We start from the raw sequence: 20,192 nt of genomic DNA, 5'->3' as shown, positions 1-20,192 counted from the left end.
CGATTGGATGCTGCCAAAATATGATCAAAGCTACATGAATAAACCCGAGCGGGGTTTGCCAAGAAAAGATAAAATCCCCTCAGAACACACTCGTCCTTCAAGCACCCATCCTAACTCCCTCATCTGAGACTTTTCTTTTTCTCCCGGCCCGTCTTTCCCTTTGTGCCGCCTCCTTCACTTTCACTTCGGGGTCTGTGAGGCTGCCGTGACGCTCGGAACTGTTGTCAGCTCCGGTCAAGTAGTCGAGCCATTTCAAAGAGCGGCAGGGTCAGAGGTTAAGTTGTCTCCAGCGTGTTGCTGTTTGAGTGACACCGCGTTCCAAAGCGACAACCCCCAATCCTTTTTTGCGTTTTCACTCATTGTTTCTTACAGGTTTGGAGCTTGTAAAAGAAAATGAAACACAAAAAGTTTGTTAAGAGTAGAGAAAACACTGAAATAAGTTCCATTTATCTTATTCACAGAGAGAGAAAAAAAAAAAACACTTAAACTTTATGGACACGCTTTGAATGACACAGGCAGCTGCATACCTGATCCTTGAAACCTAAAAAATAAGGAGTGGTTAAATGTGTCTGGGAATATGCGTAACATTATAAAGGAACAGCCTGCCAACTGGGTGAACAGTGCTCTCCTTTCTGTTTGGCAGTGGGAGACAAAAAGCCGTCTGAACCCCGCAGTCACATCAGTGACTGATGTCCCGGTGCGACTGGAGGCCACTGGGCTTCGCTAATTTACAGCGGCTCTGCTTTAGTCATTAAGGGTGTGAAGGAGACCCGAGGGAGCAGGAATTTGTCCAAAAGGAGTGTTTATGAAAAGGGATATATTTATGATTCAGTGCCCCCAGGCTTGTGTACAAGAGAAGGTGTCGTCAGTAGACTTAGATCGAGGAGGGAAACAGCTGTCGGAGGTGGACATATAGAAATATAGAAAAAAAGGAAGGAGCGAAGGAAGTACGAGGCATCCTTCACGTCTCGAGATGAATTAGAATCACTTGTTGAATTTGACCATTGTCATGATAAAAACACCATCCCTATTCCAAGGGGGAGAATGTTTTGTTTCAAAATTGCTTGAAAGATATTCTGTTGTTTGTTTTTTTGTGACAATTTTTTTTTTTTCAAAAATCCATATGTTGGTTTAAATATTCCAAATCAGAAAAGTTGTAAAACAACAAATAAATAAATTATGAAATTAAACATAAGGAGTCAACCTCTTCCCAGCAGACTCCACAGCTCTGGTTTCTCATGAATGAGCGGCACATGAAGGCAAGGCTTATCAGATTTTCTTACAGTTTATTATAAATAGTAAATAGTGCTGTATTGTACACAACCTCCTTTGACAACAAGAACAATTCACAGCAATAACAATTAAAAATTACAAAGGAAAAAAACAACATGTATAATAATCGTAGTGTAAGACTTGCTTTAGCACCGAGGTGAGCTTAATATGAGACGAACCAAAATAAAAAAGACTAAATAAATAACAAAAGGAACTAATTGCTTGAAGTTCCAGACGAAAACTAATTAAACACATGCAAATAAAAAAGACACACAGCTGTGAAACTGAATTATGTAATTTCTGCCAGACTTTTTTTTCTTTCCTTTTTTTTTCTTTATAAATGCAGGACTACATTTGCTATTTATCACCACTTAAGAATGTCCCCGGCTTCGCAAAACCAATGTCAAGAGAAAGGAGGAACAAAAAAATAGTGTCCAAACAGAAACATTTGATCTATGTTAATTTACACCACGTGAGGTATGACCATATTGCACTTTCTTTGGGTTGCGGTGGCTGCACAACGACTCCACTCTGTCCGTGATCCGCTGCTTCCTGCTGTGCAGTCACAGTTCCCCCTCCATGACTTGAACGGCAGCTGGTTCGACGCACAGCAAAAATGTATTTTCTCTTTTTTCCTAAGACACTGTGATAAATAATAAATCAGGGGGTGCTGCTGGAGTCCGGATCAGCTTTTAAACTCTGTCTCTTCCCTGCAGTGCCTGGGTCGTAGAGGGTGGCATAGCATACAAGCAGAGCAAATGCCATGTAACAGGAGAGGCTGCACCTTTTGGTCCTTTGATTTTTCCAATGGACTCTCTTCCATCGCCACGGCGACACGGTCCACCCCTACTGGTTTTTGTTGCAGAAGAAAAAAAAAAACCCAACCCATTCAACCACCCGAACTTCTCCTTCGGCTGTCCTCAGGGCTGGAGGTTGATCTTTGGCGATGAAAGTCAGAGGAGCCACGAAGCCTCCTGTTCTGGCCACGTTGGGGGCTTCATATAATAAAAGGCACCTGAGGGGAAAGTGGGCAAAACAGAAATTTTGAGATGAATCTGAGCCTTCCAACATGACATGCTGCAACAGGTGTGAAGAGCAAGAGAGGGGTAATGACTTTAAAACAGGGAAGCAGCGGAGTAGATGGGGTGAGAGTGGAACCTTGGGTCTGGGGTCAAATGATTTTAAAAAAAAAAGTGAAGAAACAGGTGAAGAGCTCTGGGAATCTCTTGGAACATTCTATGAGCCCACAGTGGGCAGTAAATCTAACCCGACACTGAGCCTCAGCCTGTATGTGTGCGTCTCCGCTCTGCTGATCAATAACAACTCCAAATCTGACCTCAAGCGGGACACATGGTTCTAATCCTGGCCTGCCAAGGGCCATAATCGCCCTCTGTTAAAGAGCCAACTCTTGTACACAATTGTACACACACACACACACACACACACACAAGACTGTGCTCACATACACACATGGACATGCACGCATATCATCAAGCCCCCTCCACCACCACCACCATCTCAAAAAGCTACACGTGGGTCTCTCCCTGGGCTAGATTAATGGCATCAAGATGTTGCCACTGATGGGCCAGTCAACATGCAGTGCGCAGCTCGGATCAGCCCCGACGACACACGCCGCCCTCCTGTCAAACATGCTTTGAGGAAGTGGCTCTTTTCATTGGGCAAGCGGTCTTCGTTACACGCACTGGTGGTGGTGGGAGAGGGTCGGGTCAGGGCGGGGTTGGATGGGGAACCAGGAGGCGGGGGGTTGGAGGTCATTACATGGCTAGGTGGTTTGATGGGCGAGCTCATCAAGCGGGGTCATGAAGGGACAGTCAGCGCTGGGTTGGGTTCGCCGTCAGCCCACGTGGATATTCCGCCGTGATTTTAATGTAAAGCGAAGTGAGCCAGCGACTCTCCCAACCCTCGGGGTAATTTCAGAACAGGGTGATTTGAGACACGCGGTCGGCGGCGGTAGCGGGGGTCTCCCAAATTAATGTGGGTTTGGAAATATAAACACAGCCACGTAATCTAAATCCGAGTGGGACGGCCTGATCTGTAATCAGTAAAATAGCGGTAATTCAGTGTAGAAGAAGCCAGTGGTTACCTTGCTCTGACTGTACTGGCCGTACTGGTAGGACGGGTGGTGTTCCATGGCGTAGGCTGCTGGGGAGGTGTAGGAAGGCGGGCAGTAAGACTGAGTGTTGGCCAACGTGGGCATGCTGGTCAGACCCGGCAGAGGCTCCAGGCGCTGGGAGCCGTGACAGCTGGGAGCCATGCCACTGCTGGCCTCCAGGCCTCCGGTCAGCGGGGACAGGGCAAAGTCACTCTGGGACTGATGGGCCACTCCAGCTGGGTTCAACAGGCCCATTACCTGAGAAAAGGTGGAGGGAGATATCGGGTGAGCGGAACTGGAATACGGAATACATAAACACAAAATATCCCCCAAAATAAAAATCATTATTTTTTGTTTTGTTTTCTTCATTGACAATTGACATTCCACCTTCCGACTAGAGTTGGCTTTTTGTGCCCTGACAGGAAAAAAAAACAGAACAATATTACCAGCTCCCTTCACACATATGGTTCCCTTTTAACCTCGCTGCACTGATTGACGAGCTCACGGTGGCTAAAAGGTTTTCTGTTTTCTGTTATCCTGTCAAGTTTACGAGATGTAAAGGATGTTTTTTCAAATTCATTTTTTCCCCACTTATCACAGTCTTCAGGGTGTCGGATCGCACCCAGAGGAGGTGGAAAAAGTGTGATGTCTGCTGTGCCTAAAAACACTGGCATGGTAGAATTTACAAACAACGACGATGTGTTTAAAGTAGAGATCGAACAGATTGTATCTGCGCCCCCATACCCGCCTGCCCTCTCCCCTCCCCAACGCTTTCCCTCTGATGCCCTAAATGCACCGTGTCCCTGTGAGGCCGGGGTGAAGAGGCCAAAGGCTACGTGGGAACCAGGGTTAGGCAGGCTGGGTTTTTGCATGTGTGTGAGCACTACCTAGCTCTCTTAGTGGAATTGTATAGTTAAAAGAGAGAGAGAGAGAGAGAGTGTGTGTGTGTGTGTGTGTGTGTGTGTGTGTGTGTGTGTGTGTGTGTGTGTATGTCCAGTGTGTGTAACGCAAGTATTCTTTGGTGCAGTGTCAGAGCTGCTGGGGTATATCGGTGATACATCACGAACAGCTGCACACACGTTTGCGTGCGAAGCAAAGTCGTGAAGATGTCTTGAAAAATGAAGTCAAAGACAGACAGCGCAAAGAGTTACGGCCCGTGTAGGAGAGACTGAGGCCAAGCGGAACAACGCGTTTAAAAAGCCGCTAAAAATTACCTGGAACGACGGGCTACCTTGGGTGATTTTGGGCTATTTCCACTTGGCCCGTCAGAACCATGTGACCTCACACATCTGACAAACACATCAGCGGGGTTTATTTAAAAAATGAAAAATGACAGCCTTTGCACTGTGTACAAGGCATTGTTTCGCAAATGTTTTCTTTCCACAAAATAACACTGTAGGTGTGGTGTGTGTTTGCCAGCCTTCGATGGCGTCTGCATTTATGTGCTCGTGCGTTCGTGCGGCAGTTCTCAATGCCGTCTGTTTTGAGGTTGTTCCGGGGATTAGGTCTCAGGGGGGTGCAAATCCCGGCCGCTCGCCCCCACGGTGAGAAAGGGTTTCCTTTGGTATGCACCAGATCAACAGTGAGACGCCAGAGATCCAGCACCACAGGGAAACCACCCGGCCGACCGGAGGACCCCGTCACAAAGCTAACTGCTCAGACGTGAATATCACCTATCTAAAGCGAACCTTATCCATATCAAAACTCCTCTGCACTCTAATGTGACCATATCTGGTGCTGACTGAACCCCTGGATCTCCTGGTGGATACAGAATCGTAGATAAAGTAGCCGCACAAGCTTTTATGGACAGATTTTGAGTTCAGATAACCAGATAATTCCAGGTCGGATTTTTACGCCAACTGGACAAGCTGCATGCGCTGTCCTAGAAAAGTGAGGCTGTAAAGTTTTCCATGCGTTGAAAAGGTGTATTAACTGTCTGTGTCGCAGATTTTAATTAAATCTCATGTCCTCACCCTTATTAGGGTAAAGTCGGGGAGGGAGCGAGGGGGAAATCATTTCCATCCTCATATGAAATTGGAGGAAAAAATAACTAAGCTAGTATCCCAATCAAACAGCTGCATGAGGTACACGAATTAAAGCAAATTAGCCAACAAAGTGAGTCATTTGCATAAATTACACACTTTGTTACGAGGCAGATAGAATATTTCATTTCAATCAATTAAGACCCTGGAACGCTTTGTGATTGCCATTCCAGACGGGGGACAGATTCCAGGAAGGAGATGAGCTGTCCGCCCTGTGCGGAGCCGCCCGCTGAGGTTAATGCTGAAACCATCCGCGAGGCCGCAGCACCTTTGGCCTCTTTATTGGAGGTAAAGTCAGCGGGCTGCCCTCTGGGTGTTTGAATTCGCACCATTGCTATGCACTCCATTATATAGGAGCCATACAGTTTGTCGAAGTGGCAAACTTGTCAAGGTTTACGCAAACGACAAGAAACGTGCAGATTATTTCACGTGTGTAACTCTGTACACGTCCAGTGGAAAAAAAAAAACACAACGAATTCAACAACAACAAAACCATAACCCGAGCTTGCCAGTCAAAGCAGCTAATTATACCTTCAGCCGCCAGAGAGACTGACCGACCACCTCCTGGAAACCTTGGCAGGCACAACAAACATCTCACTTTCCTCCATATTTACACGTCCTGGGGCGTGGGCGCAGTTATGAAGCTGCTGGAGGCATTTTTTTTTTTTTTTAATCTGTGTCTGACAGGAGCCAGAGATTCTCTCTCATGAGAATTAGTACCCAGCATGCATTGCATGTGGGCTGGCCACCCTTTGTGGCGGTTAAAAGCTTGTTTTCCGCCTGTTAGCCCATCTTCTGGGCTGGTAGGGAGCCGCTGATGGGACACTGATGACTGTGTAATCGACCATAATTGTCTTTTCAGTTTTGATTTGTGTCATCATTGCTCTTCCATACGTCGCTCCTCGTGTCGCCCGCCGCAAAGATTGACGTTTGCCGCACTTGAAAGTCATCAAACAGCCCGGCGGCATAAACAAACACGAGGAGCTATTTGCTTAGCTGCACGAGGTTTTCATCAATGTCGCGCCAATGACACTTCCTAGGTTACACTCCCGCAGCGGTGCGTCCGGCCGTATCAGGTGTCTCTCTAATGCCAACGTCTGAGGCGTCTGCAGGCACCCGGTGTTCAGTTTCTCAGCTCGACAACGCGGGCTTGGAGGTATGCGCAGGGAGAAAACACAACGCATGTACGCTGAAAGTTTGCAAGAAGCCCCCCGGGGTGTCCCTGCGTAGTGTTTCAGAGGAGCGTGCACAAACGACGCACCTGTGGCGAGAGGCCGTTGCCGATGGCGGGGTTGACGCCGTTGCTGTGTCCGCTGGGCGCCACGAAGGGCCCATCCGAGTAACCCGAGAAGCTGTGACGTCCAGACGCCAGGCAGTACGCGGAGCTTCCATCTTGGGAGCCCGCCGAGGAGCCCAGCCCGCTCTGGTGCACCGATGTGGGCGGGAGAGGCTGCGGTCGGTGGACCGTGCTGGGTTGCTCCGACGCTGATTGGGATTGGACAGTAGGTCATGAAATTTGCCAGCACCCTGGGACATGATTGCTGTTTTGATGTGTCTGTCCAGACCCTCACCTTGGGCTATTGACGTTGGAGTGTAGGGGCTCTCAGACAGCTGATAGGGCTGCAGGCCTGACATGGCTGGAGAGGGGAAACCGCCGGGAATGAGGTGGTTGAAGGCCATCAGTTGACTGGCTCCTGCTTGTTTCCTCCAGCGGGCTCTTCTGTTGCTAAACCAAACCTTAGAGAAGAACCAAGACAAGAGGCCGTGTTTAATCATTTGCGAAACCTCCCTCTCCCCTTGTCTTTTTGTGTATGTATGTGTGATTGAGAGGCCTTTCTGACCCATAACAGCAAGCTGAACCGATATAGATCTCAACATCTGGGAGTGAAGTCATAGACATCTTTGTGTGCTGCCGCATGTCACCGGGTTCAGAGGCAGAAGCCAGAGGGCCGTTACAGCTGTTAAAGCCTATGCTATATTAGCACCCTATCTAAATCGGCCATCTATTTATGGATCTTTGCTCTTTTTTTGCAGTGAGTTCAACCCAAAAAAAGGATCCTCGCACACAGTGAGGGTAGTGTGTCTGTGCCTAAGTGGAAGGGGTGGGGTGGGGGGAATGTCGGGGTCAGACGTCAGGGGCATATGTCTAATGGCCGTGAGGAATCCGTGGCAATAACCCAGGGCAATTTAATGCCCCAACAACATTTGGCCATGACAGGGCAACACATTGCTCTGCTGTCAAGATCGTTTTAGCAGCACCATGAGGTTGTGCGGCGTGTTCACAGCAGAGTATCTAACCTGAACTCGAGCCTCTGTCAACTTGGCCCGCTGAGCCAGCTCCTCCCGCGTGTAGATGTCAGGGTAGTGCGTGCGTTCGAAGGCCCGTTCCAGCTCCTCCAGCTGCTCGGCCGTGAAGGTGGTGCGACTGCGACGCTGCTTCCTCTTGAGCGGTAGGCCCGGCTCCGAGTCCACGTCGGAAGCCTCGTCCGAGTGACTGGCTAGAAATGGAAAAAAAAACAAACAAGAAAACTTACGTTAAACACACCGAGTCAATTCAATGCTCAACGTCGTAGTCTTGCACAAAGTTCAAAGCAGCTCCCTGCAGATTTTAAACAGTCTCAAGTGCTGCAAGAACTGAAGCTTCAGTGAGCAAACCAGGATATAACAGAAATTATGCAATACCTATTTGTGGGCAATGACAATGTGGATTTCATTCCTGGTGTTTCTTCAGTTTTGTTTTGTTTTTGTGGTTTCCAATTTTGACTCATTTGGCAAATTTGTTGTTTCTTTTGAACAGAGAGGATAAATGGTTCTCAAGGCAGATAGGGCAAGACAACAGGGAGCCAAAGAGGGGTGATACACACTTAAGGCATTCTGAATGTAGGTTGCCATGTACTCGCTCTGCACCCAGCAAAAATATTTTCTCCCAAAATCTAACAAGCTGAATAACACACAACAGCTCCTTTGACCACCGGTGGTATCTTTGTGGAACTTTAAAGGTAAATGCTAAGCCGGGGCTCAATAAGAATGGAGACAATGGATAATGCTGAATACAACACATGGTACAGTGCAACTTTAGACTGAGTCCTCCTGTTCCCTTAAACTCCTCAGTGGTTCCTGAGGGGATCAAAAGCCAGAAGCTGCTTGAACACGGATTAAAGAGGAATAGATCCCTCCGGGGCAGCTATTGCCTGGGACACTGTGTCTCTCCGAGTCTTAGCCATGCTGTGCATGATGCTGATAGGGTCCTATAGTGACTTGTAGGCAGCCTTTTGCAGGTGCTTTTAATCTGTTTGTTTAGATGAGAGGAGTTGAAAGGCATCTCAGTTTGTGTCCAAGCAACTATTGGGATCCAATTCAGCCAGAATCAATGAAGGCCTGAGAGCAGAGGCAGAGGACCGCTGCTGCATTTCAAGGTTCACAGTGGAGGGGGGGGGGTTGGTGGAGAGAGAGAAGAGATTGCCCATCTATTAAATAATGATTAGCCCCCGCAAACTAGCGTGACAGCCTGCCTTTGTCCGCCATTACACGTCTGCAATCCCCCCATCTCTTTCTCAGTCATGGCGACACAAACATGCATCTGCTGCGTCTCAGCCACGGTCGCTTCCACTCAATGAGTGGAGACCATGACAATGCGTCAAACACAGATGGACTCGGGGCAGAGAGTTGGAATCAACTCCCCCAAATCCACCCCCAGAGGGACCCCCTTAAACCTCGTCAGGAAGGTTCACTGCACCTTTTTTTTTTTTTTGCCTCCCCCAACCCAAACGCTCAGACATGCAGCAAAAACGTAAAACTCAAGACGGAGAAAATGAAAAGCAGAGGGACAGGTGTAGCAGCCACAAAAGGCTTTAACCAACGACTGGAGTTTGTCTGCCTCATCCAGACCTCCAGATTTAGAGTTTTCAATTAAAAAGTGCCAACTTAGACTTGGTGGGGGGTAGTTTTGGGGGATCTCCCCTTGCGTCTGGAGCCTCTGGAGCCAAGCAGGAAATGTTTTGCAGTGGTTGCCAGTGTGCATCTGACCAGGCATTACAGACGGATTTGCTCCCTGGGAATGCTGCTGTGCTGTGCTCCAGACCGCCAGGAAACCAGATTCTAATGCCGAGAGAAGATCTTCATTACATGTGAACCGAGGAGACTTTACAACGGATTGGCTCGGATGTTTAAACACTCCTGGGACTTTGCACTATGAGCTTTGGCTGTTGTGGCTGTTTAGGTAGGGATGCTGCCTGCCATGCGTCGGAGAAAATGATCTCAAAGTATAAACATAAGGATAGTAATGAGCTCATAGAATACCTGAAAGGTGGAGGAGACCACAAGACACAGCAAGCTGAGCAGCACAGACTGTCATTACTATTTTGGTGCACATCAGCAAGAGACAAACTTGAAGCGAAACCAATGACGGCGTAAAAGAAATGAAAGGATTCTGAGGGAGGGAAGGAGAGCTCATAAAACTAACAGAGGGGAGAAAGTTCCCCATCGGCACTGTAACTCATGTTAACTGCAGGGTGGGAGGAGACTGATCTCTCCTCCTTTGCCCCTGTTTTTTCTTCGCTCTTTCTCTCACCCCCCTCCCTGTTTTTATTATTAGCAACTGGAGAGAAAACACTCTGTCACAGATGCTCCCTTAATGTCACATGACAGTGTTGCTTTTGTCATCCTCTGGCTCGCACTCATTCTTTTTCGCTCTTCCTCCCTCGCCCTCTCGCTTCTTCTTCTTCTCCTTCTCCTCCTCTTTTTATTTGGAAGTGATGTGGCCAAGCCTTTGTATGGTGGTGGGGAAAAGCCTGTGGCAGGGCTCTATTGGGCCGATTACCACGCTCCATCTGTAGGAGCCATCAGGGACGCCCGGGCCGGCATTCAGGGGCCTGTCACCTGCCCAGCAGGGGAGTGGAGGGGTGCTGCAGGGTGAGATGGGGCTGCAGGGCCAGTGGGGGAAGGAGGGGTGGGAGGGAGCGGGGGGAGGGGCACAAAAGGGTCCAGAGAAGGGCCACTGGGGGCTGCGGAGGGGCACAGTAGGGGAGCACCCATTTATCCCCTCCTTGGCCTGGGGGGATGGGGGAGTGGAAGAGAGCTGACATGGAGAGGGGAGATGGGAGGCACCTGAAGACACGGGGGACAGGGCAAAGAGAATGCTGGTCATTGAACCTGTCCCTTCAACCTCATTCATGCTCATCTCTCTTCCCAGCCGTTGCACCGTGCGTATCTTTGACGCTTGCAAACAAGACCCAGTGGCCCCACCACTGCCACCACCGCTACCATCACCGCCACCTCCGCCATGCCAATGCTGAAGCCCGCCTCAGACAAGGCTGCATTTCCCACACATTCCTCCCAGAAACAAACGGCCCGAAGAGGATACCGGTCACACAAAAGGGAGGACTCGACCTCCTCACTTAAACACCCAAATCAAATTTTACGCTGCAGCTAAAGCACCGGGGAGCTGCAAATGTTCCATAGCTGCTCACAGTTTGGCTGTGGCCACGACAAGTGTCTTAGCAGAGAAGATAAATTATGATCCCTGAAGCGGAAATTGTGGCTGTTGAAGAATCAACCATAAAATAAGTGCCTCGGAAAAGAAAAAGAACAATTTTCAAAAGCAATTTAAACAGGGGCGTGGATGCTGGGATATGTATAACGTAGTTTTCACAGTAATATTGTGCAGGGGTGTTTATATTCAGCAGGTGAATTCAACAGGTTCCTTTAACTGCTGAGAGCCTCTTTGTATTTACATTGCACAACACAAAAAAGACACACACAAATCCACATACACACACACACGCACACACACACACTGACCGGTTGCGTTCCACCGGAACCATCTATCGATCCTGAGTGGAGACTGACAGGCACGGAGGATAAACTCCAGAAGGTCGCAGATGTGAATTTGAGGGAACGTCTGGTCCCATTAGCTTCATCTGCGGCCACAGTTTCTCCTGCGCAGGAGCCAAAGAGTCCAGGCAGAGAATCAGACCGCAGGAGGAACGACTGGTCTTGTTTACCGCGTAGACCAAATCAGCCAGCGGTATTGGCCTCACCAAACATCCCTCCCGCTACCCCCCCAAAGCTGCGAGAGACATTAATACGATGAGACACGCACGGCTGTGCACCTCCGTTAGGGTTATGTATTATATACATACAAACAAACACACACATGTGTCGAACCGAGGAGCGGGGAGGAGAGATTGACAATCGGTCGAGGGGGGCTTAGTAGAATGTAACAGAAAGAAAGAGAAAGCAGGCATATGGGGCAGTTTATAGTCCCATGGTAGGGGCTGGCTGGCCCTTCCTCCAGGGGCTGTTAATAGAGAAGGTAATTGAGCTGGTGACATGTGTTTGCAGCCCAAAACAAAGGGCAGAAGAGACAAATGAACTAGCTATTTGCCCAGGGAAGTAGATCTGGCTCTTTCAGGCACACAGGGCATCGTGTGAGCAGGCCACTGAATAAAAAAAAAAAAGCAGCGCACCCCATAGTGCCGCGGCCTGCAAGTGGAGCAGATGCACGGGACGGGGAAGAATGGTTAACTGACAGCTCACGGGCTCAGCTGGGGTTAACAGTGAGGGGAGGGAAAGAAGTGGGAGCGAGTGGGCTGCTCACTTGACTTGCTAAAGAGAACCTGCCCTCCCTCCCACCCCCCCACCCACCCCACCCCACAAGAACCCACAGCTGCCTGGGAAAAGGGTGGAGGCGGGGGGCCTTGGGGCGGGGGTGAGATGATGAAGTGGTGGACAGAGTGTAGAAATGGAGCAGGCCGGCACAAAGAGGCGGCCAGCGTTATGACTCAGAGAAATGTATCTCTGTCTAATACTGGTGGAGTGACCAAAAAATAAATAAAAAAAAATTGCACAAATGGCCTATTATGGGTGCCCTGTGTGCGGCAGTTATTATTTGTTTCCACCGCGGTGCTGTTAGGTGACAGTTTTCACGGTGGCATTTCCAACCCCTGGGGGCAGGGACAAAGCCACGGCGCAGCACCCACACCGGCACAAAGCAACAGGCCAGTCTGCTTACACGTTCCAGTCAAGCAGCGAATAAACCGGCACCGTTCCACCTCGGACAGACAAGCGAGAGCAGGCGCTCATTCAGGCTAACAAGCTTCACACCCTTGTGTGTAGCATTAGCCGCACTCCGAGTGGCTTACCTCGGACTGAGACCAAAATACAAGCACGGACAACTACTGCGCTTGCGTTGTTGCACTGTTGACATGGTTAGCATAGATGACGATACAGTTTGTTTAGCACAACTTTTTTTAATCTTGTAGTGCTACTTTTTGAACAGTAATTTGAATGCAGAGGATGAGGTAAGCATAGACAACACCATTCCAACAAGTACTGTAATGTTGATACCCAATTAAAATGAGGCACCACAGCTATGAGCACCGCAGCAAGCTAGCTTTTGCTACGTTACTAAAATTGCCTTCAATGACGGTGTGAAGTGTGTATTGCCCCACACTTGGTAGAATACGGCACCTGGCACGCTGCACAGTGAGGCCCCACCTTGCACCCAAAATATGAGACATTTCCAACTGTTTGGGACACACCTGCTTCTGTTAGCACTGATTTACTGATTCACCGCTGGGCTCAGTCTGTTGCCACCTCACTCTAAACATTATTGTGACCTTCTTTTCCTGGAGGCTGATAGTTTTAACAGTCAAGTGACCCGGACTTAGCCCCTGACCTTTTCACAGCTACTGCACAGCACTGCAAGTGAGGACGGCCTCGTCACTGACCCTGCAGTGAAACTCCAGCCGGCAGAAAGAGGGCGAAGACCACTTCACATTCCTCTCCTCTCTTCTTTTCTTGAGCTACAGATTTAAGATGGAGACTTTCACAATGTGCAGATTTAAGGTGGAGACTTTCACAATCTGTGGCTGTTTGTGAGAGCATAAAAGAGCATTTTCTCATCCTAAAGTTGATTTTTTTTTTTCTTTTTTTGAGGCGGGATGCTTCTTTTAAGTAGACAGGGGAGAAGTGATTAATCAAAGCAGCAGCAGAGTTGTACTGGCGTGTCCATAATGTGCAGTGTGCTGGATAAAACAGGCCCACAAAAACTGGGGCTAAACAAAGTTAAGTGATTGACAACGCTGTCTGGCTTTACTCAATTAACTATCCCATTGTGCTCCTCCCGGCAAAGTCCCCCTCAGCCCCCCGACCCTTTTCTCCTCGGCCTCCTTTATCCCTCCCATCACAGAGTTTTGCTCGCCTAATACTTCCAAGGAAATAAGAGAGTCCCTTTTTCTGCCGGGGCTCCTCTCCTTGACCTTCCATTGCTCGCTGCCTCTGTCCCAGTCACTTCACGGTGTCTCTGGGGTTAGCGGTGAGAATGCCAGGGAGTACATCAGCGCCAAGGGGCCGGCTTGGGGCAGGACCCCGGCCCATTACTTCAAAGTTGGTCTGCATTCATTAATTGTCCTTTGAATTAATATTGGGGGACCACAATGTGGGTGCCAACAGAGAAAGAGGCTTTAATGAAGCATAGAGCCTGTATTCAGTTGCAGATCAGCCGGTGTGGATTTTTTCTTTCTTTTCTTGAGGAGAGCAGTTCTGAAGAATCATGCCAACAGACAGGGGACAGAGAGGGGGTATCTATCTATCCATCTTTCTATCTATCTATCCATCTATCTATCTATCTATCTATCTATCTATCTGTAAATAATTTCTTCTAATCTTGCCCTTCTTCCTCTCCCAAACGTGGCCGCACTGTTATTTAGCGGCAAATGCAGAGTGAGGCCCACATGTGCATGCGTTCATTATCCGGCACTGGGAGCAAAAAATGGAAATGCAGCAGAAGCAGACATTCCTCTGGTTGCGCCTAGGCCTTCCGTCTCCTGTGACTGCGAGAGGGAGAGGGAGAGGGTGAAAGAACTCCCCTCCTCTAAAAAAAAAAGGAAAACCTCCAGCCTTACACTTCATTCAGGGGGAGGAGGGAAACGCAAGCAACCCCTGACAAGCACGTGAGCTTCAGACATCCATCACGTTGTTTACAGTTGCAGGTCACTGACACGACGCTCGGTTTCCCTCAGGAGGGATGGTGGTGGTGGTGGTAGTGGTGGTGGAAACCTATCTGTTTATGTTTCTCCACGTCTCATGTGAGTACAAGGTTCTGAACTCTGAAAATTGGATTAGACGACTTGAGTGAGGATGCCGGACGTCAAAAGCTCACTCCCACTTGGCGCTGCAGGCCGGCCGAAGGTGTATTTCACGCACCCTTTCACTTCTTGCAAACATATCCAAACTCTCGCAAACGCAAATATGATCTTTCTGCTCGCGTAGCCCCCGATAATTTCCCCGCAAATCCGATTCGCCGGCTGAGACGCGGGGAGCCAGTAACCCGGTTTATTTACACAAACAAAGTCCAGCTCAGCGCTGCGGACAAAAGCAGCTAAATCTTTCATGTTTTGTCAGCACTTGATTCCTCCTGTCCCTCTGGCTATTTGCCTGCCCGCTGACAATAGGGGCCGGAGAATGGCAGCAGATTGTTGGAATGCACCTCAATGAAACCAATTATTACATGTTGACTGCGTTCACCATGGCACATTTGAAAGAACTGGCCTCATTCAAGTGGGCACCGCGGGACTCCTTTTAAAGAGAAGTTATCCCTTTGACTGTTTGTATTTCTGAGCTTTCCTCCCCAGCACCCCCTCCTCCTCTTCTTTTATTCTTCGCCATAAAGGGATCCTGCAAGAGTGGCAACTTCAATTTTCGCCATCTTGGGTGCTTTAATTAGTTAAGTGGGGCCAAAGTGATATCAGCAATCGGCACCGAGAAGGACGATATCAAATAATTCAGGTTCCGAGAGGGCAAGAAGTAGCTTTGCGGGAGTTTTATGATTTAGCCGTAACAGAATAAAAGCAAAGAAGCGTTGATGCTGCAAGTTTATGTCGAAAAGTTTCACATCCATCCAGATATTACAGTTAAAGGATGAGATAAAACAATTCCCACATTTCTCTCATGACAGCGAGCCACTCACTTATGCCACGCAGACCTGCGGCGGCCCTGTATACTTTATCCCACAAACTTCAGCAGTGCCTTTTCCCAGACAAATAAATCTAAATGAGTCAGCTTTGATCTTCGCACTTAAGGAAAGGCAACAATAGTGGTGGAGGAGAAAAGGGGCAGAGAGCAACAGGCCTCTCTCTGCCACAACAATGGCCTCTGCAAACACCTACTTAATCAATATTTGGCCAGAAGACACTCTCCCAGTCAACAAAAAACAGCCCTTTTCACATTCTAATGAAGAAGCCATAAAAGAGGAAAAACAACAACCACTTCCACAAAGAGACACAAGAGTAAAATAGTGGCACTGTGTATATCAATGGGCAGGGGGGAGTTCATTGGAGCAGATTTGCATGTAGGATGTCACTAATTTCATGTAAAATAGCAAAAAGATTTTTTTAAGACTGACCTGATATTCAGACTTAATAAAAATAATGTGTGGAAATTGTGTGGAAAATAATCATAATTAAAAAAAATAAAAAATAAAAAACTTCGACATCTTTAAGCAAATCAGAAATGTAAATTATACAGTAAATTTGACTGACTTTCCTGTGTTCAAATAGTGTTTGTGCAATGTTTGCAGAAACAAGGTTCAGGAAAACCAAAGGGGGGAGGGGGCGGTGGGGGTTTTGGGGGAGCGCCCGCAGAAATTGCATGAATGTGTGCGCCCGGGGCGGAAAGGAAAGGGGCGGACTCAGTCAGAGATGAAAGTGGGGAGGAAATAAAAGGTTTGGATTTAATCTAGTGGGGAGCGGAGAGGAGAAGGGAAGAGGTTTCACTGCGTCCACAGGCCCGAGGCGTCACGCTCGGCGCGCAAAGGCCGCTGTGGACAAAAGCGCCGTGCGTAAAAGTGACGGCGCCGCAAAAGACAACAAACATCGTCAGCCTGCTGCCGAATTGATTAACATTAATAAATAAAAAATTGTACGTGCGCGCATATACGCGCATATATATATATATATATATATATATATATATATATATATACATATATACATATAGAGAAAGAGGGAGAGAGATGCTTGATTTTCACATATATATATATATATGTATATATATATATATATATATATATATATATATATATATATATATATATATATATATATATATATACATATATATACATATAGAGAAAGAGGGAGAGAGATGCTTGATTTTCACCACATTTCATTTTTTTCACATTTCATCTTGTAAAACTTTTCAAATCAAACCAGTTTCATGCGTAAAAGCTCATCTCAAGAGCTTCTGGAAGTTGGAAGTCGAGTCGTTTAATAATTAACCTGAACCTCGTTTATGTCTCCAACAGCAACCTTTTCTCTCGCGACAGCACCCCTCGGAGCCCAACAGGTCGTAAATCAACAGGTGTCTGCCCGAAGCCTGACCAGAGTGTTTGTTTTTTTGTTTGTTTTTTGTGTTATTTCTGGGTGACAAACAGTAGACAGTGTTTTAAGAGAGAGAGAGAGAGAGAGAGAGAGAGAGAGAGAGAGAGAGAGAGAGAGAGAGAGAGAGAATTGGCACTTTTTTTGGAGCAGTCTATAAACCAGGTCGCTGCGGGCCTATTGGTGTCCCTGAATAATTCATCGCTCATTGCCAGTTCATAATGTCTTCTCCGAGTCTTTTGTCAGCGCACTTTCTTCCCTCTCCCCTTCCTTTCTTTGCACTTTTTGAAAGGCCCTGCCGTCTTTGTGTACACCACTGAGCCGCTCACTGCACTTTGGCTTTTGTGCCTGCCAAGCAGAGGTGTGAGCGTCAATGGACTCTCTCTGCTTTGTGCGCGCTGCCTGAAGTTCATCCTCAAGTGTCCGATTGTGCGTGAAAAACTCTCAGGACTCAAGTTGGATCAATATTTGTTTACCGTCTTTTAGGAAGAAAAAACTGCTAATACGTTATTACTTTTTTTAAATGGAAGCGCGGCAATTTGGATGACAGGGTGGCCGGGAGAGTTAAAATCATATGCAATTATTTTTCTAGAATCTATTTAGAGAGTAAACCAAATAAAAATGTTGCTATCATTTTTATTATCATTGCCAGTGTCCTGCTTTGTTTATAATGCGCAGTGGGCGTAAAACCATAAAAGTGCACTCACATCTGTCGCCCAGGATGCCATCGATGGTGTGTTTAGTCCGTGAGTCGTTCTCGTCCATTTCCCTCTTCACCACCTCATCGTCATACTCTTCATCATCACCAACTCCGCCGAACTTTGATCGCAGGATGCGACTGATTGCGCTCACTTAGAATAGAAAAGGGGAAATAAAGATATTTAGAATAGGTCGAGATGTGTCTGCAAGCACAATTGTAAATTCTACAAAAGAATTTGGAGTAAAATGTTCTCCCCCGTTGGGATATCAAGTATTTTTTTCAACATCCGCGGTGTTTTCACGCACACAAGAGAAAGTCTCTGACCTGAGGGAACGTTGTTCCTGTCACAGATGCCATCTTTCAGTAACTTGTCTCGGATTTCCCAGCTGAACATTCCCGGGTTTTCTCTTTTATATTCCTCGATTTTCTTGTCCAACTCCGGAGAGGCGGTTTGCTTCGATTGGAAGGAAGAAGAAAAAGTTGTCACTTGATATCTCAAAACATCTGCGCACGGAACGGTTCAGAAAACTAAAATAATAACAATAATAATAATAATAATAATAATTTTAAAAAATTACAATTTTTCCCACAGACGAAAAAAGAAAAAATGTCGAGTGACATTTTTGTTGCATTTTGTTTTGTTGCTAAAACGATTTATATATATATATACATATATATATATATATATATATATATATATATATATATATATATATATATATATATATATATATATATATATATATATATATACATATACATATATATACATATATATATATTATTGGGGTTATAATAACCCCAATAATAATATGTGATTTTACACTTTGCACAGTGTGTGTGTGTGTGTGTGTGTGTGTGTGTGTGTGTGTGTGTGTGTGTGTGTGTGTGTGCCTCACCTTGGGCTTGCTGCCTCCGATGGCTCCGGGCCTGATGGATCCGGTCTCCTGGTACCGGCACAGAATTTTGGACACGCAGCCGTGGGAGACCCGCAGCTGGCGGGAGATGACGCACGGACGGACACCGTGATGGGCCATTTCCACGATTTTGTGGCGGATGTGGTTGGGGAGAGGTCTCCCGTTTATGAAGACGCCACCAAGCTGGTTCACCCGACCCTGTCCCAGCGGAGTGGAGACTGCAGAGCACGGGAGGGAGAAGGAAGTTCACACATTACTAATGAAAGAGAAACCTTTTTTTTTTTGGTCCAGAAATCACCCATGGCTCCACGTAACTGTAGCTACTCCGTCTGAATTGAGTGAAATGCAGCACAGAGTTCTCCAAATAAACATAATTTATTTAAAGTGATGTTTAAATTACTTGTTTATTTTACTTGCTGAAAACGTAAAATAAAGATTACCGATGTGGGGGGGGGGGGGAACTGGAAACTTATATGACGCTAATATAATGACAAAATAATCTTAATATTGGTATTCTTATTGCCATGGTAATTATTGCATTTATTTTTATTAGTTTTAAAACACTTAATAATTGTTATTATGATTATATCAAAATAATCCTTATCATTGTTATAATTATTATTAAATTGTTGTTGGTTGTTGATTCATATAATTCTGTCTTAAATTAAGCCATTAACCAATAATATTTTTCGAGCAAAAATATTTTCTCTATTTATATTTTTTCTTATTTTTAACTTCAATCTTGTACTTTTATAACTTCTTTACGACTCCAACCTGTTCTCCGTAGGCACCAACTGTTGCTCCTACCTTCCAGAGAGTATCCGCCCCGCGGGTAGTTCTGGTGAGGAGAGGGTCTCATCATCCTCGGCAAACCCCCTGCCAGCGCTGTCATGGTCCCCGAGCTTCACTGCAGGCGAACGTCCTTGCTCTTGTTGTGTGGTTGATAATAATAATAATAATAATAATAACAATAATGATCCCGCACGCACGCACACACAATATATATATATCTATGTATATATACTGTCAGCGGTACTTCGCCCTCTCTCAAACCGCAGCCTCTCCACTTCTCGGGAGTAACAGGTTGCCTCGTCCTGAGAAATCCCTCTTTACGTCGCAGCACAGCGCGCGGCCGAGGTGAGGGGTTGAAGTGGTGGCAGGTGGCGGGTGGGTGACGGCCCTGCTCGCGGATCGAGGGTGACGGTTTGGAAGGATGGATGGAAGTCAAACATTTTATCTGAGCTTCGCTGTCCCCTCTGACTCCGCGTTGGCGCCCCTGATTGGTCAGACGCCCGGACGTTTGGGGGCCGGGGGAGCTCGGTGATTGGCCGGCGGCAGCTCCCCTCTGTCTGCACTGACCTCACGAGGTCAGTCCGTCGTGTCACAAGCTCGCATGAATTGCGCGTGGAAGATGTTCGCCAAGTGCAACTTTTCTTTTATTAGTAGCAATAACATAAGCGAGCAGATGCTGAGATCGGAGACATTTCACACATCCGAGTGCGTCTGATGAATCTGAGAGAGGAAAGTTTGTTCAAGTGGAAAAGTCGGGAGGGGGAAAAGCCCCCCAAAAAAGAACAAACATTTAAAATAACGGCAGAATATTTTTTATGGCGATTATAAATAGCATAATATATAAAGCAATTTAAGGAAACATCAAGGGAGTTCTGTGAAAGTAGTTGATTTATAATAAATAAGGGGGATATAACTTATTCTAAGTCTAATAGGGACAGCAAATATTGTCCACTTTTGTCTCTCGTGCAGGTATTGCGG

General features: G+C 46.9%; 1 protein-coding gene across 1 annotated transcript; it reads right to left on the bottom strand.

Moving 5' to 3' along the window:
• Window positions 1–1,266: 1,266 nt before the first annotated feature.
• On the bottom strand, window positions 1,267–19,370 carry pax3a (paired box 3a). Its single transcript, XM_076021291.1, has 9 exons — window positions 19,230–19,370; window positions 18,405–18,640; window positions 17,830–17,959; window positions 17,513–17,656; window positions 7,726–7,925; window positions 6,999–7,164; window positions 6,689–6,912; window positions 3,377–3,643; window positions 1,267–2,287 (listed from the first exon to the last, which is right to left on the bottom strand). Exons 1-9 carry the CDS (start codon window positions 19,312–19,314, stop codon window positions 2,270–2,272), a joined length of 1,470 nt encoding a protein of 489 aa, XP_075877406.1. The 5' UTR covers window positions 19,315–19,370; the 3' UTR covers window positions 1,267–2,269.
• Window positions 19,371–20,192: the final 822 nt, after the last annotated feature.

Source organism: Nelusetta ayraudi, unplaced genomic scaffold, assembly GCF_046127955.1.
Source record: "Nelusetta ayraudi isolate G7.1 ecotype Tasmania unplaced genomic scaffold, CSIRO-AGI_Nayr_v1 ptg000011l, whole genome shotgun sequence".
Lineage (NCBI taxonomy): Eukaryota > Metazoa > Chordata > Actinopteri > Tetraodontiformes > Monacanthidae > Nelusetta > Nelusetta ayraudi.
This window is presented reverse-complemented; position numbering and strand designations above follow the sequence as displayed.

Coding starts and splice junctions, on each gene's coding strand:
- pax3a (XM_076021291.1), bottom strand. CDS start 19,314: ATGACAGCGCTGGCAGGGGGTTTGCCGAGGATGATGAGACCCTCTCCT. Junction 17,657..17,829: donor CAGGAACAACGTTCCCTCAG/GTCAGAGACTTT, acceptor TTCTATTCTAAG/TGAGCGCAATCAGTCGCATC. Junction 3,644..6,688: donor GCAACGGCCTCTCGCCACAG/GTGCGTCGTTTG, acceptor ACCTTTTCTCAG/GTAATGGGCCTGTTGAACCC.